Source organism: Babylonia areolata, chromosome 33 (assembly GCF_041734735.1).
Source record: "Babylonia areolata isolate BAREFJ2019XMU chromosome 33, ASM4173473v1, whole genome shotgun sequence".
NCBI classification, from domain to species: Eukaryota; Metazoa; Mollusca; class Gastropoda; order Neogastropoda; family Buccinidae; genus Babylonia; species Babylonia areolata.
In genome coordinates, this window is record NC_134908.1 from 8,471,121 (window position 1) to 8,495,182 (window position 24,062).

Consider the following 24,062-nt stretch of genomic DNA (forward strand, 5'->3'; position numbering starts at 1 on the left):
AAGGGATCCGGGTAAAGACCACCCCAAAAGAGGCAGCGGCGGCGGCAGCAGGGATCTTCTCCCACGGAAAACGGAAGCAAAAAAGAAGGCGGAGAAAAACTGGAAACACTGCCCCCCCAGGATGGTCGGAAGCCAGCTGGAAAAGAAAACGAACAAGTTTCTGACAGAGCGCCTCAGAGGTCAGAGGAACCTGCCAAAAAGGATGAAAAACCTGCCGACTCTAAACCTACAGAAAAACCTGCTCAGAAACCTCTAGAAAAAGAAGAAAAACCAGCTCAGAAACCAGTAGAAAAGAAGAAAAACCAGCTCAGAAACCAGCGGAAAAGGAAGAAAAACCTGCTCAGAAACTAGCAGAAAAAGAAGAAAAACCTGCTCAGAAACCAGCAGAAAAGGAAGAAAAACCAGCTCAGAAACCAGTGGAAAAAGAAGAAAAACCTGCTCAGAAACCTGTAGAAAAAGAAGAAAAACCAGCTCAGAAACCTGTAGAAAAAGAAGAAAAACCTGCTCAGAAACCAGCTGAAAAGGAAGAAAAACCAGCTCAGAAACCAGCTGAAAAAGAAGAAAAACCTGCTCAGAAAACGGAAGAGAAGCAGGACTCTAAACCTGCAGAAAAACCTGCTCAGAAACCTGTAGAAAAAGAAGAAAAACCTGCTCAGAAGCCTGTTGAAAAAGAGGAAAAACCTGCTCAGAAACCAGCTGAAAAAGAGGAAAAACCTGCCCAGAAACCAGTAGAAAAAGAGGAAAAACCTGCCCAGAAAACGGAAGAGAAGCGTGACTCAAAATCTCCAGAAAAACCTGCTCCGAAACCAACAGAAAAAGAAGAAAAAGCCACCCCTAAACCAGCCGAAAAACCAGACTCCAAACCAGCAGAAAGTTCGGACAGCAGGAAACGGGACGAGCAGCCTGACGAGAAACAGAAGAGAAAGGGGCAGGAAGAAGAAGGAGAAGAAGAAGAAAAGGAAAAGACACCTGAAAGCAAGGACCAAAAACCCGTTACGCCAAAGTCCACGGATACAGCGGCAGCAGCAGACGACGCGACTAAGAGCGTGAAAAAGGACGACTACGCCAAAGCAGACATTACGAACGAAGCCGACTACAAGATTCGTGACAAGCTGGATGAAGCTGACGATTGGTTGGCAAAGGTAAGCGTGCTTGAGTGCATCTACGGATGTCTGGAGAGAGTATGCATGCAAGTGGTGTGGTGTGTGTGTGTGTGCACAAAAGGTATGTGTTTGGGATGCTCAATTCTTCTTAGAGAGGGAATCTTTCTGCAAGAATGTCAACATTGCTTTGATAGATACTTTTCAAAATCTATAGAGACATGCTCTAGAGACGAGTAGTAAATGTTATCGAAATTTCAAAAAGTGGATTTGGTAGAGAAAAATATATGTCAAATGCCAGATAATTACGTTATCAGCTTCTTCAGATTTCGAAGTAGTAATCATAAGCTGGAAATAGAAACAGGGAGACACAAAGGCATACCAGGAGAGTTACGGCTTTGTAAGGTTTGTAACATGTCTGTGATTGGGGATGAGTTTCATTTTATAATGGAATGTCCCAATTATGATCAGGTACGAAATAGATATGTTCCTAAAAATATTTTCTCCAAAATGGGTTTTTAATTTTTGTAATATGCTCAAAGGAGGCAAAAAAGTCATTTTAGCTGTAAGTAAGATGATTAGATTTGCAAATGTTGCCTAGCTACACTTTTGGAGTTAAAAGACATTTGTGTTTTCTCAACTTCTATGTGACATTGTTGTGTATTTGGAAATGTTTGTTCTGGGCATGAAAAGATTATTTTGCAGTAATCCTCCATACTACAATAGGAGTGAAAGGATGATTAAAACTTGAACTTGATTGCGTCAAAAGATGAGGAGAGAGTGGGAATATGAATTGTAAGTGGTGTGGAGTATGTATAAAACGGTACATGTGTCTACATGAGTGCATCTATGCAGGAGAAAAAAGAATGCGAATATGTAAAAGGTGTGATGTGTGTAGCAAAGGTATATGTGTGTGTGAGTGCGTCAAAAGATGAGGACAGAGTTTGAATGTGCAATTGGTGTGGTGTGTGTATAAAAGGTACATGTATGAGTGCATCTATAGATGAGAAAAGAGAGTGACTGTGTATAGTAAGTGGTGTGATGTTTGCACGAAAGGTGTGTGTGTGTACATGAGTACATCAAGAAATGAGAATGAGACAGTGTGAATATGTGAGTGGTGTGGTGTGTGTGTGTGTATAAAAGTAAGTGCATCTATGAATGAGAAAAGAGAGCGTGTTTTGTAAGTGGTGTGGTGTGTGTGTACAAAAGGTATGTATACATAAGTTCATGAGTACATATGGATGAGAGAGTGTGTAAAGTGGTATGGTGTGTGCATGAAAGGTATATGTGTGTACATGAGTGCATCAAACGATGAAAAGGACAAAGTGAATCATGTTAAGTGGTGTGGTGTGTGTGTGTGTGTACAGTAAGTGGTGTGGTGTGTGTGTGTATAAAAGTGAGTGCCTCGATGAATGAGAAAAGAGAGTGTGTACAGTAAGTGGTGTGGTGTGTGTGTGTGTGTACAGTAAGTGGTGTGGTGTGTGTGTGTGTACAGTAAGTGGTGTGGTGTGTGTGTGTGTATAGTAAGTGGTGTGGTGTGTGTGTGTGTGTACAGTAAGTGGTGTGGTGTGTGTGTGTGTGTACAGTAAGTGGTGTGGTGTGTGTATAAAAGTGAGTGCCTCGATGAATGAGAAAAGAGAGTGTGTATAGTAAGTGGTGTGGTGTGTGTGTGTGTACAGTAAGTGGTGTTGTGTGTGTGTGTACAGTAAGTGGTGTTGTGTGTGTGTGTGTACAGTAAGTGGTGTGGTGTGTGTGTGTATACAGTAAGTGGTGTTGTGTGTGTGTGTACAGTAAGTGGTGTTGTGTGTGTGTGTGTACAGTAAGTGGTGTGAAGTGTGTGTGTGTATAGTAAGTGGTGTGGTGTGTGTGTGTATAAAAGTGAGTGCCTCGATGAATGAGAAAAGAGAGTGTGTACAGTAAGTGGTGTGGTGTGTGTGTGTGTACAGTAAGTGGTGTGGTGTGTGTGTGTGTACAGTAAGTGGTGTGTGTGTGTGTACAGTAAGTGGTGGGGTGTGTGTGTGTGTACAGTAAGTGGTGTGGTGTGTGTGTGTGTATAGTAAGTGGTGTGGTGTGTGTGTGTGTATAAAAGTGAGTGCCTCCATGAATGAGAAAAGAGAGTGTGTATAGTAAGTGGTGTGGTGTGTGTGTGTGTGTGTGTGTACAGTAAGTGGTGTGGTGTGTGTGTGTGTGTGTACAGTAAGTGGTGTGGTGTGTGTGTGTGTGTGTACAGTAAGTGGTGTGGGTGTGTGTGTGTGTACAGTAAGTGGTGTGGTGTGTGTGTGTGTATAAAAGTGAGTGCCTCCATGAATGAGAAAAGAGAGTGTGTATAGTAAGTGGTGTTGTGTGAGTGTACAAAAGGTGTATACTGTACATTGCATTGTATTGTGTAGCCCAAATTTCGCACAGAGAAAATCTGTTACGACCAAAAAATTATCAAAAAAAAAAAAAAAAAAAAAGTAATGAGTGGATGTCTCTCTGCTCTTTTCCTCTCATGGGGGAATTCGAGGTGGCTCTCAATCGCTTCAACAGCACTGAAGAGACAGCCTGAATTTCACACGGAAACATCTGTCATGACAAAAAAAAACAAAAAACAAAAGTTAGTAAAAGAAGAAAAGAAAAGAAAAAGTAAGCAAATAATGAGTGACGTCTCTCTGTCTCTTTTTCTCAGGGAGAATACGAGGTGGTCCTCCAGTAAAAAAATAAATAAATAAATAAAATAAAAAAGTTCGTAAATAATGAGTGACGCCTCCATCTATTCCTCTCAGAGGCAATATGAGGTGGTCCTCTAGTTGAAAAGAAAACAAAAGTTCGTAAATGATGAGTGACGTCTCTGTCTTTTCCTCTCGGGAGGAATACGACGTGGTTGTCTAGTTTAAAAAAAAAAAAAAAAAAAAAAAAAAAAAGGTTGTAAATAATGAGTGACGCCTCCATCTATTCCTCTCAGGGGCAATATGAGGTGGTCCTCTATTTGAAAAGAAAACAAAAGTTCGTAAATGATGAGTGACGTCTCTGTCTTTTCCTCTCGGGAGGAATACGACGTGGTTGTCTAGTTTAAAAAAAAAAAAAAAAAAAAAAAAAAAAAGTTAGTAAAAGAAGAAGAAAAAAAAAAACTAAGCAAATAATGAGTGACGTCTCTCTGTCTCTTTCTCTCAGGGAGAATACGAGGTGGTCACCTCGTTTAAAAAAAAAAAGAAAGAAAAAAAAAGGTAATGAATGATGAGTGACGCCTTCATCTCTTCCTCTCAGGTTGAATACGAGGAGGTCCTGTAGTAAAATTTTTTTTTTTTTTAAGTTTGTAAATAATGAGTGACGTCTCTCTGTCCCTTCCTCTCAGGGAGAATACGAGGTGGTCCTCCAGGAAAAAAAAAAAAAAAAAAAAAAAAAAAGAAAGAAAGAAAAAAGAAAAAAAAGTTCGTAAATAATGAGTGACGCCTCCATCTGTTCCTCTCAGAGGCAATACAAGGTGGTCCTCTAGTTGAAAAGAAAACAAAAGTTCGTAAATGATGAGTGACGTCTCTCTGTCTCTTCCTCTCAGGGAGAATACGAGGTGGTCACCTCGTTTAAAAAAAAAAAAGAAAGAAAAAAAAAAGGTAATAAATGATGAGTGACGCCTTCATCTCTTCCTCTCAGGTTGAATACGAGGAGGTCCTGTAGTAAAATTTTTTTTTTTTTAAGTTTGTAAATAATGAGTGACGTCTCTCTGTCTCTTCCTCTCAGGGGGAATACGAGGTGGTCCTCCAGTTAAAAAAAAAAAAAAAAAAAAAAAAAAGAAAAAAAAGTTCGTAAATAATGAGTGACGCCTCCATCTATTCCTCTCAGGGGCAATACGAGGTGGTCCTCTATTTGAAAAGAAAACAAAAGTTCGTAAATGATGAGTGAAGTCTCTCTGTCTCTTCCTCTCAGGGAGAATACGAGGTGGTCGTCTAGTTTAAAAAAAAAAAAAAAAAAAAGTTAGTAAAAGAAGAAGAAAAAAAAAAAACTAAGCAAATAATGAGTGACGTCTCTCTGTCACTTCCTCTCAGGGAGAATACGAGGTGGTCACCTCGTTTAAAAAAAAAAAGAAAGAAAAAAAAAGGTAATGAATGATGAGTGACGCCTTCATCTCTTCCTCTCAGGTTGAATACGAGGAGGTCCTCCAGTAAAAAAAAAAAAAAAAGAAAAAAAAAAGAAAAAAGTTCGTAGATAATGAGTGACGCCTCCATCTGTTCCTCTCAGAGGCAATACAAGGTGGTCCTCTAGTTGAAAAGAAAACAAAAGTTCGTAAATGATGAGTGACGTCTCTTGTCTTTTCCTCTCAGGAGGAATACGACGTGGTTGTCTAGTTTTTAAAAAAAAAAAAAAAAAAAAAGGTTGTAAATAATGAGTGACGCCTCCATCTATTCCTCTCAGGTGGAATATGAGATGGTCCTCTAGTTGTAAAAAAAAAAAAAAAAAAAAAAGTTTGTAAATAATGAGTGACGTCTCTCTGTTCTCTTCCCGTCAGGGGAAATTCGAGGTGGCCCTCAACCACTTCGACAACATCCTGCGGAAGCACCCCGGCAGCCCGCGAGCCCAGCTGGGCCGAGCGGACGCCCTGGACTCCGTCGCCTCCAAGAGGCGCAGCAACGAGGTGCTGGAGCAGTGCATTCTGGGATACGAACGCCTCATCTACCACGGGGAGGACGTGATGCCGGAGCTCATGAAGACAGCCGGGCGGCGTCTGGCCAAGAAGCAGCAGTTCAGAGGTGATTTTTTTTTTTTTTTTTTTTTTTTTTTTTTTTACTGTATAAATAATTGAAAGTGTACTAACCTTCGCTATTACTGTTTGGTACGGAAACATTTCCAAGGTAGAAGTTGCAGCCCTTAACAGAATCGTAACAACTGCCACCAAGATTACCGGGGGCTGATCTACCTTCTCTAGAAGACATATATTATGAGCGGCTACTGGAAAAAGCAAAATCAATCAGCCAGGACAAATCACTCCAGCTTTGGGGATTTTCGAGATGCTCCCCTCTGGTCAACGGTACAAAAGTATAAGGACAAAAACCAATCGCTTCACCAATAGCTTTTTCTCCAAAGCAGTCAATGCCCTGTCTCTCAAATAAATCCAGTGTGATAAATAAAATTGTGCAACCAACATCCATCTACCAAAAGATGTAGTCCAGAGACAGAGAAAGAACGGCGGCCAACAGTCAAGAGTTAAACGGTGAGCAGGGTGCTTTATAACTGAACCAGCATTTTGTTTTCTTTGCTGTTGATAGGAGGAGGGTGGCAGAATGGTTAAGACACTCACCTGCCAATACAGATAGTCTGTGAGGGTCTGGGTTCGAATCCTGCTCTCGCTCACACTTTCTCCCCAAGTTTGACTGGAAAGTCAAAACTGAGCGTCACGTCGTTAGGATGAAATAATTAGACGATTACCCGAGGTCCCGTGTGTGCAGGACGCACTTGGCGCACTGAAAAAGAACCCATGGCAACGAGAATGTTGTCCTCTGGCGAAATTCTGTAGAAGAAATCCACTCTGACAGGTGCGCAAATACATACGCATGCACTCGAGGCCTGACTAAGCACGTTGGGTTACGCTGCTGGTCAGATGTGGTTTTAACGTACATGGATTTGTCCGACCCGAATGCAGTGGTGCCTCCTTGAGAAAGTGAAAGTGAAACTGTTGTTGTTGCTGTCTGTGACGGAACACACGAGGCAGGGTGGGGAAGCAAGGCGGCCAAGACGATGCAGTACCTGGTGGAGCAGTTCCCAGAGGACGTGTCCCTGCAGAGGGAGCAGGGCGTCAGTCACCTGATGGTGGGCCAGAGCGAGGACGCCCGCAGGGTCTTCCAGCGTGTGAGTTCTCTCTGCCCTTTTGGGGAGTGTGGGGGAGAGTCTCCTGATATGTGAATTGTCTCCCCTTAGGAGGGAGTAGGGGGAGAGCAGGGCGTCAGTCACCTGATGGTTGGTCAGACTGAGGACGCCAGCAGGGTCTCTCAGTGTGTGAGTTCTCTGCCCTTTTGGGGAGGGTGTGGGAGCGGATAGGGAAGGGTCTTCCAGGGAGGACAGGTGGAGAGCAGAGCGTCAGAACGAGGATGCCTGCAGGGTCTTCCAGTGTGTGAGTTGTCTGCCTTTGTGGGGTGGGGGGTGGAGGAGGGAGGGCGGGGTGTGTTGGGGAAGAAGGGTCTTCCGGTGTGTAATTTGTCTGCCCCTTTTTTGGGGGGTGGGGGAAGAGGGAGGGAAGGACGTGAGAATGAGGATGCCCACAGGGTCTTCCAGCCTGTGAGTTTTCTGCCAATTTGGGCAGGTGTGGAGGAATGGGGCGGGGATGGGGTGCAGGTGGGAGGGGGAGGGGGGGGAGAGGGTCTTCTGGTGTGTACATTCTCTGCCCTTTTGGGGGAGAGAAAGAGGGTAGGGGGAGAGAAAGGCGTCAGTCACCTGAGGGTGGGCCAGAACGAGGATGCCTGCATGGTCTTCCAGCGTGTGAGTTCTCTGCCCTTTTGGGGAGTGTGGGGGAGAGTCTCCTGATATGTGAATTGTCTCCCCTTAGGAGGGAGTAGGGGGAGAACAGGGCGTCAGTCACCTGAGGGTGGGCCAGAACGAGGACGCCCGCAGGGTCTTCCAGAGTGTGAGTTCTCTGCCCTTTTGGGGAGTGTGGGGGAGAGTCTCCTGATATGTGAATTGTCTCCCCTTAGGAGGGAGTAGGGGGAGAACAGGGCGTCAGTCACCTGAGGGTGGGCCAGAACGAGGATACCTGCATGGTCTTCCAATGTGTGAGTTCTCTGCCCTTTTGGGGAAGGGTGTGGGGGTAAAGTATTGCTTTTGGTGTGCGAGTTCTCTTACCTTTTGGGGAGGGTGTGGGAGCGGATAGGGAAGGATCTTCCAGGGAGGACAGGTGGAGAGCAGAGCGTCAGAACGAGGATGTCTGCAGGGTCTTCCAGTGTGTGAGTTCTCTGCCTTTGTGGGGTGGGGGGTGGAGGAGGGAGGGCGGGGTGTGTTGGGGAAGAAGGGTCTTCCGGTGTGTAATTTGTCTGCCCCTTTTTGGGGGGGTGGGGGAAGAGGGAGGGAAGGACGTGAGAATGAGGATGCCCACAGGGTCTTCCAGCCTGTGAGTTTTCTGCCAATTTGGGCAGGTGTGGAGGAATGGGGGGGGATGGGGTGCAGAGGGGGGGGGGGGGGAGAGGGTCTTCTGGTGTGTATATTCTCTGCCCTTTTGGGGGAGAGAAAGAGGGTAGGGGGAGAGAAAGGCGTCAGTCACCTGAGGGTGGGCCAGAGCGAGGACGCCCGCAGGGTCTTCCAGCGTGTGAGTTCTCTGCCCTTTTGGGGAGTGTGGGGGAGAGTCTCCTGATATGTGAATTGTCTCCCCTTAGGAGGGAGTAGGGGGAGAGCAGGGCGTCAGTCACCTGATGGTTGGTCAGACTGAGGACGCCAGCAGGGTCTTCCAATGTGTGAGTTCTCTGCCCTTTTGGGGAAGGGTGTGGGGGTAAAGTATTGCTTTTGGTGTGCGAGTTCTCTTACCTTTTGGGGAGGGTGTGGGAGCGGATAGGGAAGGGTCTTCCAGGGAGGACAGGTGGCGAGCAGAGCATCAGAATGAGGATGTCTGCAGGGTCTTCCAGTGTGTGAGTTCTCTGCCTTTGTGGGGTGGGGGGTGGAGGAGGGAGGGCGGGGTGTGTTGGGGAAGAAGGGTCTTCCGGTGTGTAATTTGTCTGCCCCTTTTTGGGGGGGTGGGGGAAGAGGGAGGGAAGGACGTGAGAATGAGGATGCCCACAGGGTCTTCCAGCCTGTGAGTTTTCTGCCAATTTGGGCAGGTGTGGAGGAATGGGGGGAGATGGGGTGCAGGGGGGGGGGGGGGAGAGGGTCTTCTGGTGTGTACATTCTCTGCCCTTTTGGGGGAGAGAAAGAGGGGTAGGGGGAGAGAAAGGCGTCAGTCACCTGACGGTGGGCCAGAGCGAGGACACCTGCAGGGTCTTCCAGGGTGTGTGTGTTCTCTGCCCTTTTGGGGAGTGTGGGGGAGAGTCTCCTGATATGTGAATGAATTGTCTCCCCTTGGTAGAGGGTAGGGGGAGAGCAGGGTGTCAGTCACCTGATGGTGGGGCAGAACGAGGATGCCCGCAGGGTCTTCCAGTGTGTGAGTTCTCTGCCCTTTTGGGGAAGGGTGTGGGGGTAAAGTATTGCTTTTGGTGTGCGAGTTCTCTTACCTTTTGGGGAGGGTGTGGGAGCGGATAGGGAAGGGTCTTCCAGGGAGGACAGGTGGAGAGCAGAGCGTCAGAACGAGGATGTCTGCAGGGTCTTCCAGTGTGTGAGTTCTCTGCCTTTGTGGGGTGGGGGGTGGAGGAGGGAGGGCGGGGTGTGTTGGGGAAGAAGGGTCTTCCGGTGTGTAATTTGTCTGCCCCTTTTTGGGGGGGTGGGGGAAGAGGGAGGGAAGGACGTGAGAATGAGGATGCCCACAGGGTCTTCCAGCCTGTGAGTTTTCTGCCAATTTGGGCAGGTGTGGAGGAATGGGGGGGGATGGGGTGCAGAGGGGGGGGGGAGAGGGTCTTCTGGTGTGTACATTCTCTGCCCTTTTGGGGGAGAGAAAGAGGGTAGGGGGAGAGAAAGGCGTCAGTCACCTGATGGTGGGCCAGAGCGAGGACACCTGCAGGGTCTTCCAGGGTGTGTGTGTTCTCTGCCCTTTTGGGGAGTGTGGGGGAGGGTCTTCTGATGTGTGAGTGAATTGTCTCCCCTTGGTAGAGGGTAGGGGGAGAGCAGGGCGTCAGTCACCTGATGGTGGGGCAGAACGAGGATGCCCGCAGGGTCTTCCAACGGGTGAGTTCTCTGCCCTTTTGGGGAAGGGTGTGGGGGAAGGTATTGCTTTTGGTGCGCGAGTTCTCTTACCTTTGGGGAGGGTGTGGGAGCGGATAGGGAAGGGTCTTCCAAGGAGGACAGGTGGAGAGCAGAGCATCAGAATGAGGATGTCTGCAGGGTCTTCCAGTGTGTGAGTTCTCTGCCCTTTTGGGCGGGTGTGGAGGAATGGGAGGGGGGATGGAGTGCGGAGGGGGGAGGCGGGGGAGAGGGTCTTCTGGTGTGTACGTTCTCTGCCCTTTTGGGGGGAGAAAGAGGGTAGGGGGAGAGAAGGGTGTCAGTCACCTGATGGTGGGCCAGAACGAGGACACCCGCAGGGTCTTTTAGCGGGTGAGTTATCTGCCCCTTTGGGGAGGGTGTGGGGTGTCTGTGGGGGAGGTGTGGGGTGTGGGGGGAAGGTAGGGGAGTTCTCTACCCTTTGGTGAGGGAGGATGAGGGTAGGGGGAGAGAAGGGCATCAGTCACCTTATAGTCAGGCGGAATGAGGATACCCGCGGGGTCTTCCAGTGTGTGAGTTCTCTGCCCTTTAGGGGAGGGTGTGGGGAGGGTAGGTGTCTTCCGGCTTGTGAGTTGTCTGCCTTTGGTGGGGGAGGGTAGGTACACACACACACACACACACACACACACACATGCACGCACGCACGCACACACACACGCATGCATGCACGCACGCACACGCGCGCGCGCACACACACACACACACACACACACACATATGCACTCACGCACGCACACACACATACACACACACACATACACACACACACACAGCACACACACACACACAAGGCACATGCGGTAGAGGAGTGTTGTACACTAAGTGAAAAATTATTGATATTTTATTATCATTATTGTTCTTGTTTCTGTTTTTGGTCACATTCATGAGTAGTTATCACTATCGTCATCGTGTATAAGTATTTTATATAAACATCTTTTGATTGATTTATCATCATCATATTGATATATATATATTTGCTTCTTTTTTTTCTTTTTTTTTTTCTTTTTTTTTGTTCCCCTTCCCCCTATCCCCCTCCACAAAACACCCTAAACAGATGCTGCAAAAGAACCCAGACGACGGCTTTGCCCAAGTGCACCTGGGCTTCATCGTCAAGACGACGGACAACAGCCTCCTGGAGGCCATACGGCTGCTTCAGAGCGGCATCGACAGCCGACAGGAGGGAACGCAGGACGGCCGATTCTACTTCCATCTGGGCGACGCTCTTCAGAGGCTGGGGCGAGCTGAGGAGGTGAGATGGTTCGGGTGGTGGTGGTGGGATTTTTTTTTTTTTTTTTTTTTTGCTGCCCCATCATCTGCACCGTTTCAGTGGCATTACTCCCACGCCGCTCATTTAGATTCCCCCATACACAGCCACACCCGGGTTCGTCCGTCACAGTTCCAGCGTCGGCAGTCTGCAGGGAACCATCGATGTTAGGTCGCCAGGAGGCCACACACCAGAGGAGACCCTGCACTGCTGCTGAGTCACTTCGGTGGTGTTCAGTGGTGCCTGTTCTGATTTAACGTACTTAGGACACCACCTACTAAGCCCCCTACTAACGACAATAATGGCTTAGTCGCGGAGCCAGACTGAGTGAGCGTCCCTCCCAGAGTGGAGACCGCCACCACGTCCCTCAAACAACAGCCCCCCATGAATCTGCCGACACTGACGACATTGACAGGACTCACCCCAAGCACAGAAGTGGAGGGGTATCAAAACTGAGGTCACCATGAGAGCAGGGCATGAAAGGCGACAGACTTTGAGACTGTAAGGTGGTGGGATTTGGGGGCGTGGGTGGGGGGATGGTGTGGGTGTGTGTGCGGATGGGGGAAGGGTATGTTTGTGGGCGTGTGTGTGTCTGTGAGCACTGTGTACCTAGTGTTTTTGTATATGTATGTGTCTGTAAAAGATTGTACACTCCAGGCCTGACTAAGCGCGTTGGGTTACGCTGCTGGTCAGGCATCTGCTTGGCAGATGTGGTGTAGCGTACATGGATTTGTCCGAAAGCGGTGACGCCTCCTTGAGCTACTGAAACTGAAACTATATACTTTGTGTGTGTGTGTGGGGGGGGTGGGGGGGGGTGGGGGGGCTGTGTGTGTGTGCGAGTGCATTATGTTTACTCATGACGATTATGATTATCATTGTGATGATTATCGTCGTCTTGATAATCACTGTCCTGACGACGACCGACGGTGTGTGCCCAGGCCAGACAGGTGTACCAGCGAGGGGCGGACATTGGCCTGTTCCTGTCGGCTGACCAGCGGTCACTGTACAACGTGGACGGACTGACCAGTCGGCCCTGGTGGACCAAGGAGCAGACCGGCTACCAGCAGTTTCTCCAGGTCAGTCCACCTCCGTTGGTCTCTGCAGTCGCCAGTATTTTCTCCCCCTCCCCCACTAGATCTTGAGTGGTGTTCTGGACGCTAGTCATTCGGATGGGATGATAAACCCACGGCAAAAAAAAAAAAAAAAAAAAAAAAAAAAAAAAGGTTGTCCCTAATAATGATATGATAATATTAATAGTAATATTAATGATGTTAATAATGATGCTAGCAATGATAATTATGATAGTATTGATAATGATAGAATGATAATAATGATGATAACAGTGATGATAATTATAACAATGATGATGATAGTAATAATAGCAGCTTGCCTCCGTTGGTCTCTGTATAGTAATAATGATGACGATGATGGTGATAATAATAATGATACTACTACTACTACTACTATTATTATTATTAATGATAATGGTGATAATAATGATAGTAATACTAATGATGATAATTGTATGATAGTCAGTTGTGTCCAGCTCTGACCATCAGAACAGCAGGGGAGGCAGCTGCTGTCCTAACTATCTGGGCTAGAATTTGATCATGGTGGAGAGTGTCATTTGTTAAAGGTTTTTAGTTTGGGGGGGGGGCTTTTGGTTGGTAGTTTGGGGTTTTCAGTTGTTAGTTTTAGGTTTTCAGTTGTTTTTCGGTTTCCAGTTACTTCTTTTGGGTTTCCAGTTGTTATAGATTTTTTTAGTTATTTTTTCTTGGGTTTTCAGTTGGTTTGCTTTTCGGTTTTAAGTTATTAGCTTGGGGTTTTCAGTCGTTAAGTTTTGTGTTTTTAGTCGTTTGTTTTGTGTTTTCAGTTGCTGCAGGACAACTGGCAGGTGATCCGGGACGAGGGGATGCAGCAGCTGGATATGGATTCTGGGCTCTTCAAACACGAGGCGGAGAGTCTGCGGGAGACTGGGGAGTGGAAGCAGCTGACCATGTACCAGCAGGGTGAGTGAGATCTCTGTGTGTGTGTGTGTGTGTGTATGTGTACGTGCGTGCATGCGCGCATGTGGGTGGGGGCAGTGAGTTGTGGATGTGTGTGGATATGTGCAGGTCGTTCAGAGAGCAAGACCCTCTACAACTACCTTCGTTATTATTATTGTTGTTATTATTTTTTTATCATTATCTGTTATCATTATTATTGCATGATTGTAATCTTCCAGCAGGTCGCAAGAATAAGAAGCTATATGAATACCTTTGTTGTTGTTGTTATTATTATTATTATTATCATCATCATTTGATAATAACATTCCTGTAGCTCACAAGAACAAGAAGCTATTTGAATACCAGCGTTGTCGTTGTCATTATTATTATCGTTATTATTATTATCATTATTATGTGACAGTAATCTTCCAGCAGGTCACAAGAACAAGAAGCAATATGAATGTTGGTATTGTTGTTGTTGTTGTTGTTATTATGTGATTATAATCTCCCTGCAGGTCACAAGAACCAGAAGATATATAGATACTTTGTTATTGTTGTTGTTCTTATTATTATTATTGTAATTATTGTGTAATTATAATCTGCAGGTCACAAGAACAGTAAGCTATATAAATACATTTTTTATGATAATAATGATGATAATGATGGTTACGTGACAGTAATCTTCCTGTAGGTGACCAGAACAATAAGCTATATAAATACATTTTTTATGATAATAATGATGATAATGATGGTTACGTGACAGTAATCTTCCTGTAGGTGACCAGAACAATAAGCTGTATACATGACGGGATGACCTTCGACGTACTGACACCTTCGTGGAGGAGATGGGGGAATCCATCTAATAAATGACAAAGGAGACAACAGCTATATACATTTCAAAAATAACAGTGATAATGATGATTATTATTATCACTAATAATGCTACTACTACAACTATTATTGTTGTTATCATCGTTATTACCAGTGTTGTCATTATTATTCTCATTATTATGTGACTGATCCTGATACAGGTCACAAGAACAAGAGGATGTGTGACAAAGTTCCCAAGACCTGCGCTCTTATTGACCAGATCTCTGACGCCAAGGGCTGCAAGAGGGGACAGGTGAGGCCCATCAGAGTGGGTTGCGGGGTTTGTGGTTCGAGTCCTGGAAGTCCGGAGAACCCTTTTCAGGGCTGGAAAAAGTCTGGGGGGAAAATTGAGAGCACCATTTCTATGACTGGGAAAGGCTTGGGGGAAAAAAAAAGAAAAAAGAGAGAACCATTTCAACAGCAGGAAAGGTCTTTGAAAAATGAGAGAACCACTTCCAGGGCTGGAAAAGTCTTACGGAAATTAAGGGAACGATTTCCAGGGCTGCAAAAGTCTTGGGGAAAGAAATGAGAGAACTATTTCCATGGCTGGAAAAGTCTTGGGGGGGAAAATGAAATAACCATTTCCAGGGCTGAAAAAGTCATTGTTAAAATGAGAGAACCATTGCCAGGGCTGGAAAAGTCTTGCTTAAAATGAGAGAAGCATTTCCAGGGCTTGAAAAGTCTTACGGAAATTAAAGGAACCATTTCCAGGGCTTGAAAAGTCTTATGGAAATTAAGGGAACCATTTCCAGGGCTGGAAAAGTCTTGGGGAAAATTGAAAGAACCATTTCCAGGGCTGGAAAAGTCTTGGAAAAAAAAAAGAGAGAGAACCATTGGCAGGGCTGCGAAAGTCTTAGGGGAAAAATGAAAGAACCATTTCCAGGGCTGGGAAAGTTTTGGTTAAAATGAGAGAACCATTGCCAGGGCTGGGAAATTCTTGGGAAAAAATGAGAGAACCATTGCCAGGGCTGGAAAATTCTTGGAAAAAAAAAAAGAGAGAACCATTGGCAAGGCTGCGAAAGTCTTGGGGGAAAATTGAAAGAACCATTTCCAGGGCTGGAAAAGTCTTGGGGAAAATTGAAAGAACCATTTCCAGGGCTGGAAAAGTCTTGGAAAAAAAAAAGAGAGAGAACCATTGGCAGGGCTGCGAAAGTCTTAGGGGAAAAATGAAAGAACCATTTCCAGGGCTGGGAAAGTTTTGGTTAAAATGAAAGAACCATTACCAGGGCTGGGAAATTCTTGGAAAAAAAATGAGAGAACCATTGCCAGGGCTGGAAAAAGTCTTTGTTGAAATGAGAGAACCATTGCCAGGGCTGGAAAAAGTCTTTGTTGAAATGAGAGAACCATTGGCAGGGCTGGAAAAAGTCTTTGTTGAAATGAGAGAACCATTGCCAGGGCTGAAAAAAGTCTTTGTTGAAATGAGAGAACCATTGCCAGGGCTGGAAAAAGTCTTTGTTGAAATGAGAGAACCATTGGCAGGGCTGGAAAAAGTCTTTGTTGAAATGAGAGAACCATTGGCAGGGCTGGAAAAGTCTTTGTTGAAATGAGAGAACCATTGCCAGGGCTGGAAAAAGTCTTTGTTGAAATGAGAGAACCATTTCCAGGGCTGGGAAAGTTTTGGTTAAAATGAGAGAACCATTGCCAGGGCTGGAAAAAGTCTTTGTTGAAATGAGAGAACCTTTGGCAGGGCTGAAAAAAGTCTTTGTTGAAATGAGAGAACCATTGGCAGGGCTGGAAAAAGTCTTTGTTGAAATTAGAGAACCATTGCCAGGGCTGGGAAATTCTTGGAAAAAAATGAGAGAACCATTGGCAGGGCTGGAAAAAGTCTTTGTTGAAATGAGAGAACCATTGGCAGGGCTGGATAAGTCTTTGTTGAAATGAGAGAACCATTGCCAGGGCTGGAAAAAGTCTTTGTTGAAATGAGAGAACCATTGGCAGGGCTGGAAAAAGTCTTTGTTGAAATGAGAGAACCATTGGCAGGGCTGGAAAAAGTCTTTGTTGAAATTAGAGAACCATTGGCAGGGCTGGAAAAAGTCTTTGTTGAAATGAGAGAACCATTGGCAGGGCTGGAAAAGTCTTTGTTGAAATGAGAGAACCATTGCCAGGGCTGGAAAAAGTCTTTGTTGAAATGAGAGAACCATTGCCAGGGCTGGAAAAAGTCTTTGTTGAAATGAGAGAACCATTGGCAGGGCTGGAAAAAGTCTTTGTTGAAATTAGAGAACCATTGCCAGGGCTGGAAAAGTCTTTGTTGAAATGAGAGAACCATTGGCAGGGCTGGAAAAAGTCTTTGTTGAAATGAGAGAACCATTGGCAGGGCTGGAAAAAGTCTTTGTTGAAATGAGAGAACTATTGGCAGGGCTGGAAAAAGTCTTTGTTGAAATGAGAGAACCATTGCCAGGGCTGGAAAAAGTCTTTGTTGAAATGAGAGAACCATTGCCAGGGCTGGAAAAAGTCTTTGTTGAAATGAGAGAACCATTGCCAGGGCTGGAAAAAGTCTTTGCTGAAATGAGAGAACCATTGGCAGGGCTGGAAAAAGTCTTTGTTGAAATTAGAGAACCATTGGCAGGGCTGGAAAAGTCTTTGTTGAAATTAGAGAACCATTGCCAGGGCTGGAAAAGTCTTTGTTGAAATGAGAGAACCATTGCCAGGGCTGGAAAAAGTCTTTGTTGAAATGAGAGAACCATTGCCAGGGCTGGAAAAAGTCTTTGTTGAAATGAGAGAACCATTTCCAGGGCTGGGAAAGTTTTGGTTAAAATGAGAGAACCATTGCCAGGGCTGGGAAATTCTTGGGAAAAAATGAGAGAACCATTGCCAGGGCTGGAAAAAGTCTTTGTTGAAATGAGAGAACCTTTGGCAGGGCTGGAAAAAGTCTTTGTTGAAATGAGAGAACCTTTGGCAGGGCTGGAAAGATCTTGGGGGGGAAAATGAAAGAACCATTTTGAGGGTGGAAAAGACTTGGTTAAAATGAGAAAATCATTTCCAGGGCTGGACCAGTTTTAGGGAATAATAAGAGAACCATTTGGAGGCCTGGAAAAGTTGTGGGGGGAAAACGATAGAACCATTTGCAGGGCTGGGAAATTCTTGGAAAAAAAAAAGAGAGAGAACCATTTCCAGGGCTTGAAAAAAGTCTTGGGGGGGGGGGGGGGGGGGGGGGGCAAATGAGATAACCATATCGGAGGCTGGAAAAATCTTAGAATATTGATTAAAAAAAAATTTTTTTTAATTTTGACCAGCACCCTTCAACAAATAGCTTAATAATGCATTAAAAAAAAAAAACCCAATCAAATGTAGGAAAACTTGGGTGAAAGGGCGAGAGTGGAAATTGAACCCCCCCCCCCCCCCCCCCCCCAACCCCCCTCCTCCCCCCGCCACTCCCACCCTCCCCTCGCAGACAGTGCATTGTCAGGTGAGCATCTTAACCCACTCGGCCGCCTTGCTGGTGTGACAGGTGAAGTTCTCGGTCATGCAGCCTGGTACCCACGTGTGGCCGCACTGCGGGCCCACCAACTGCCGAATCCGCGCCCACCTGGGGCTGGTCGTTCCCCAGGGGCCTCGCATCCGTGTGGTCAACGACACCAGGTCAGTGCCTGCTTTTGTCTCAGTTTATTGGATTTAAAAAATTTTTTTTAATTTTTTATTTATGATGCATTGTGTGTAGGAATTTTTGTTTTTGTTTTTGTTTAATGTCCCGTCACACGTATCGGTGATTGAAGACATTTTGTTAAAGTATTTATGAATACATCTGAGTATTATACATCTGAGTATTATTGGTTAGAAGGGGTGGGAGAGGTGGATGAATGGAGGGTTGGGGGAAACTGGGCAAATGAGGGTAAAAATGTGGGTGAAATTTGGAAGAAAAACAAAACAAACAAAAAACCCCTCTAAAAACAGTTACAGGAAATTACTTAAACGACTACGTAAAAGAGAAGTCGTTAAACTGACAAGCGAAACAACTGATAATGAATGCAAATGCATTGTGTGTGTGTGTGTGTGTGTGCGATTTCCGTATGTGTGTGTGTGTGTCTGTGTATCTGTTTGTGGGCAGTCTTCAAGTAGGCAAGTGTTGTGACAAAAAGACTAATATAAATACAAATAAGAAATCTGTTGTGACAAAAAAGACTAATACAAATACAAATAAGAAATCTGTTGTAACAAAAAGACTAATACAAATACAAATAAGAAATCTGTTGTGGCAAAAAAAAACCTGACACAAATACAAATAAGAAATCTGTTGTGACAAAAAAGACTAATACAAATACAAATAAGAAATCTGTTGTGACAAAAAAGACTAATACAAATACAAATAAGAAATCTGTTGTAACAAAAAAGACTAATACAAATACAAATAAGAAATCTGTTGTGACAAAAAGACTAATACAAATACAAATAAGAAATCTGTTGTAACAAAAAAAGACTAATACAAATATAAATAAGACATCTGTTGTTGCAACAACAAAAAAATGATACAAATACAAATAAGAAATCTGTTGTAACAAAAAAGACTAATACAAATACAAATAAGAAATCTGTTGTGACATAAAGACTAATACAAATACAAATAAGAAATCTGTTGTGCCAAAAAAAGACTAACACAAATAAGAAATCTGTTGTGACAGATTTGTTGTGACAAAAAAGACTAATACAAATAAGAAATCTGTTGTGACAAAAAAGACTAATACAAATACAAATAAGAAATCTGCAAATACAAATAAGAAATCTGTTGTGACAAAAACAATACAAATACAAATAAGAAATCTGTTGTGGCCGAAAGACAAATACAAACACAAACGCCCACCTGTCAACCCACCGGACTCTCTTTCCAGGACGTGGAAAGAGGGGGAGTTCCTCATCTTTGACGACTCGTTCGAGCACGAGGTGTGGCATGATGGGAAGTCCGTTCGGCTGGTGCTCATCGTGGATTTCTGGCACCCCGACCTGACTCAGGAACAGAAACGTTCCCTGGTTCCCATTTAACCGGGGCGACTCTTCGTAACCCCTTCCTTACAGGCCCTCCCCCCCGCCCCCCTGCCCCCACCCCCCGGCCCCCGCCCCCTACCAACCCCCCACACCCAGTCTCGGTAATGTGTGGGAGTTGGGGAAGGGTTTGAGATTTGTTTTTTTTGTTTGTTTGTGTGTGTGTGTGTATGAGATTGTGTGTGTGTGTGTGTGTGTGTGCAGATTTTATGTTTGTTTCATTTTTTAAAAGACTGCATGATTTTGAAACACTGTTTTAATTAGTTTGAATTTTGAAACAGTTTTTTGTGAATTTTTTTTTTCTTTGTGTGTGTGTGTGTGTGCGTGTGCAGATTTATGTTTGTTTCATTTTTTAAAAGACTGCATGATTTTGAAACACTGTTTTAATTAGTTTGAATTTTGAAACAGTTTTTTGTTAATTTTTGTGTGTGTGTGTTTGTGTGTGTGTGTAAATATTTTTTGTTTTTGCTTTTTTGGGTTTGTTTGTTTTTTTTAATAAACTTTTGTTGCTTTTTTGTATCTGCAGAGCTTTTTGTTTGTTTTGCTTTTAGAAGACTGCTTGAAGGTGTATTGAAGTTTGAAGTCTGAATTTTGAAACACTGTTTTAATTTTTATAAATTTTGAAACATTTTTTAAAATGTGTTTTTGTTGTTGTTGTTGTTGTTTTTAATTGTTTGGCTTGCTAGCAATGATTGTGTGATAGGAGCTTGAAGGTCTTCTGAAGTTTTTTAACCTGAACATTTTGTGTGTGTGTGTTTGTGTGCATGTTTCCCTGAAAAAAAAAATTTTTTTGAAAACTGTTTTACTTGTGGAGAAAGGTTGTATTTTCAGATTGTGAATTTTTAGCGATCAGATTCTGATGGATTGCTATATTCTTTTTAAAGTGATTTTTGTTTTTTTTTTGCATGTATTTTTTATTTTTTTTACTGTTGAGAAAAATGTTTTACTTGTTGATGCTTGTGATGAACTTGTTGTTACTTATTATTTTAAGATCATGAATTTTTAGCAGTCACAAGTGTACATAATAGTTGTTGTTGTTGTTGTTTTTCAGGGTAGATTTTTTTTCTTTTAAAGCTGAAAATTGAACTGGTTCTTTTTTTTTTCTTTTTTGTATTTAGTAATTTCTTTTTTCGATGGTTTGGATGACACAGTTTTGATCCAGATTTTGATCTTGAGGTGATTCATAATAAATCAGAATGAACTTTTTTTCATGAACGTCAAACAGGGATTTGGATGGGATTTTTTTTTTTTTTTTTTTTTTTTTTTTCCTTTTTTTTTTTTTCTTTTATGGCTATGGTTGACGTATGCTCTTTTGAGATTTTTTTAAAACCTGAAAGTCATCTGTTTGCTTTTGGTTTTTGGACTGATAACTTGCTTTCAGTTGAAAATGTGCATGGATGTATCAAAATTTGTTTTGTTTTGAAATTGATTGGTACTTTCGGTTCAAGTCATGTCATGGAATCCTTTTTTTTTTTTTTTTTCTAATGCATGGATAGTGATGCGTGTAAATAATTGCCATTTCTTTTGCTTTTTGTTTTGTTTCCTTTCGTAATTTCTTTTTTTCTGTCTTCCTGTGTTATTTCTGTCATGAGTGTGGATAGCAGATAAGATTATGATATTTTTCATTGCATGATGATCTTCCCTCCACACCCCAGTATGAAGAGTTTTGCTTCAGTTTTTTAACGAATGCATGCATGAAATTTATTGATTTCTAGCTTGAACTGAATGTGTTTTGATAATACAACAACAGTCATAGCTTTTTTGGTTTTGTTTTTGTTGTTGTTATTGTTGTGGATAACATAGTCTGATGAAGTGCTGGATTGTAAGATGCATGCATGATAATGCTTGCTGGAGATTTGCGTTTTCATTTTCAGGGATGCTGCTGGTTTCGTCTGCACATGGTCTAATGCGAATTTGGATGGTTTGATACATTTTCATTCTCACGCATTGGAAGAAGGATTTTTTTAAATTTTTGAATTGAACTTTCAGTACTTGTTTGCACATAATTCTTTGTACACATTGTGTTCATTTTGTCACTGTCGCAGGCTCAGATTTTGTGTTTGTTTTCCGTTTGTTTGTTTGTTGTTGAATATGAGGATGGCTTGTCATAATTATGTCACAGTTGTTGTTTTCAAGCCTCGGCCGTGATCCTAAAATGAAAAAAAAAAAAAATTTTTTTTTTCACTTGAACAGAAACATTACCGTGGTACAGTATCAGACGTGATAAGAATTGGAAAAACAGACTGATTGTATTATCACATTTTTTTTTCCTCATTGCTTTTTTTTCTTTCATTTTACCTTTCGAAAGTGCTGTCGTTGCGCATTGTGGTTATGGGTATTTGTATTTTGTATTTGTATTTCTTTTTATCACATCAGATTTCTCTGTGTGAAATTCGGGCTGCTCTCCCCAGGGAGAGCGCGTCGCTACACTACAGTGCCACCCATTTTTTTGTATTTTTTTCCTGCGTGTAGTTTTATTTGTTTTTCCTATCGAAGTGGATTTTTCTACAGAATTTTGCCAGGAACAACCCTTTTGTTGCCGTGGGTTCTTTTACGTGCGCTAAATGCATGCTGCACACGGGACCTCGGTTTATCATCTCATCCGAATGACTAGCGTGCAGACCACCACTCAAGGTCTAGTGGAGGGGGAGAAAATATCGGCGGCTGAACCGTGATTCGAACCAGTGCACTCAGATTCTCTCGCTTCCAAGGCGGACGCGTTACCTCTAGGCCATCACTTCAGCTGGCATCAGCGTTGGTGCCGTTCATCAGTATTGTCAGACACCCAAGACGAAGCTCAGAAAAGCTCAGCACCTTCTGTATCACTGCCCAGTGTATGTGTGTGTGTGTTCTGTCTCTTTTCTGTATCTATGTCTGTCTGTCTCTCTGTGGTTTTTCTCTCTTTCTCTCTTTGTCTTTCTCGCTCGCTCTTTCTCTCTGTCTCTCTGTCTCTTGTCTCTGTCATGATGTGATGTTTACTACACAACATATTGTTGAAATATCCATTCATGAGGGGCCTAGGTCTGTACATGAATGAACAGTCTTCAGTCCTCTCTCCCTCCCTCCCTCTCCTTCGTTTTTGTGATTATCAGGATGAGGAGGAATTTTTTTTTAATGTCCCGTCACACATATCGGTGATTGAAGACATTTTGTTCAAGTATTTATGAATACATCTGCGTATTATCGGTTAGAAGGGGTGGCAGATGTGGATGAATGGAGGGTTGGGGGAAACTGGGCAAATGAGGGTAAAAATGTGGGTGAAATACAGTTACAGGAAATTACTAAAAGGACTTCGTAAAAGAGAAGTCATTAAACTGACAAGCGAAACAACTGATAATGAATGCAAAAAGTCAAAAACATCAACGTTCTCAGTCACATGTGAAGACACGCTTTCGTGTACAAAAGGCTTCATCAAGCTACAGTGAAAAATTATATGCTCAATTGTCAGGTTACTAAAGCGTATGCACTTGACATTAGAACAATACTTGGTCAGTAATGAATTTGATAATAGTCTGAGAGCTAAACTCAGAATTGGTCTGCGAATCGGACCAAAGATTATCTGAGATATGTTCTGTTTTAGCGTTTTGCAGGGTGGAAAACTTGAATGTTTCGTTCACATATATCCCTTCGTGAGGGGCCCAGGTCTAATACTAAACATGAATGGACAATTTTCAGTCCCCCACCCTCCTCCACCGCCTCACCCCCCTCACTCTCTCCCTTTCTCCTTTGGTTTAGGCTACTGTCAGAAATATGGTCTGTTTCACCGTTTTGCAGGGTTGGAAACGTGCGGATGTTTTGTGTCGGCATAATTTTTGGGATTGGAACTTAGTTTGATTCCAGGCACAACAGGTCAAATGAACGGTTGTACAGCGTCATATTTAAAATGCAAAAAAAAAAAAAAAAAAAAGGGGCATATCAGGGCATGGACCTTACTTTTGATATCCACATTCTTTTCCAAGTTTGACTTCATCCATTAGTGGTTATATGTTGTTGGTTTGTTTTTTTACTGTATTGTTGTTTTTTTGGGTGATTTAAAAAAAAAAATTTTTTATTCCCATTCAGAATGTTGAACAAATGGAGAATCTGCCACTGTGAGACTTGAAACAAATGGAGACTGGGTCAATTTGAGAATGAAGTTTGTTTGAACTTTTGAAAAATATATTTTTTGACAATTTTTTTATTTTTTTTATTTTGTATGCCCTTTCAGAATATCGAACAAATGAAGATCCTGCCGTTGTGAGAATCAGAACAACTGGAGATTTGAGTCCGTTTGAGAATGAAATTTGAATTGATTTTTTAATTGTTTGGTGGTGTTGGTTTTTTTTCGTTGTTGTTGGGGATTTTTTTTGTTTGATTTTGAAATTTTTATTTTTTTATTTTTTTTTTAGTGTAAGTGAAATCTATGCATGTAAATATTAATGATGCTCATCATCAATCGAAATTAGTTTTTCAGTCGACAGAGAATGAATGAAGCTTTGAAAATGAAATCGATGTTGTATAAGCGAGTCGGGTTTCCTGTCAAAGATAAAGGACAGTGCAGTGCATGTTTGTGAATGAAAGTTCAGATGACAAATTATGACAATAACAACAGTAAAAGTATTAATAAAATGCATATTTATACGGCACTATAGATCCCGTTTGCAATTATAAACATGCTTAAAACAGGTATATTTAAATGTAATTAATTCATGCTCTCATATGCAATATATAGTGGTTGTTTTTTGTTGTTGGTTTTTTTTTTTTTATACTTTGAATGTAAGTTGGAGCCAGTAAATGCGAAAAAAAATATAAACAAAGTGATTAAACAGCGTGCCTGATAACGACTGGAATTAAAGAAGGAATAAATTAATGATATGAAGATGTGGTTGAATTAAAAGAAGAACTAAAGGATCTGACTTTGAGATTGAAATGATTGTACAAAACATAATTTTGCATAATTTTTGTCACGAAAGATCTGACTGTGACGTTGAAATGATTGTATGGAGAATAATTTTGCTCTATTTTTGTAATAAATGATCTGACAGTGACATAATTCTGCTTAATTTTTTTTTTTTGTTATAAATGATC

The 24,062-nt window shown here is 42.9% G+C and overlaps 2 protein-coding genes across 2 annotated transcripts in view; both read left to right on the forward strand.

The window, feature by feature from the left end:
* Positions 1-238, forward strand: part of LOC143277166 (uncharacterized) — an 18,625-nt gene extending 18,387 nt beyond the window's left edge. The window contains exon 3 of the mRNA XM_076581931.1: positions 1-238. This exon is cut by the window's left edge and continues 693 nt beyond it. Coding sequence (XP_076438046.1) covers positions 1-164 — 164 coding nt within the window. The 3' untranslated portion in view covers positions 165-238.
* On the forward strand, positions 225-19,062 carry LOC143276861 (aspartyl/asparaginyl beta-hydroxylase-like; the record flags this gene model as incomplete). Its single annotated transcript, XM_076581517.1, has 9 exons — positions 225-1,142; positions 5,584-5,824; positions 6,784-6,920; positions 10,957-11,151; positions 12,105-12,242; positions 13,040-13,175; positions 14,183-14,274; positions 17,470-17,600; positions 18,845-19,062. Coding segments are annotated over 9 exons (2,139 nt in total), but the record flags the coding sequence as incomplete, so codon positions are not given.
* Positions 19,063-24,062: the final 5,000 nt, after the last annotated feature.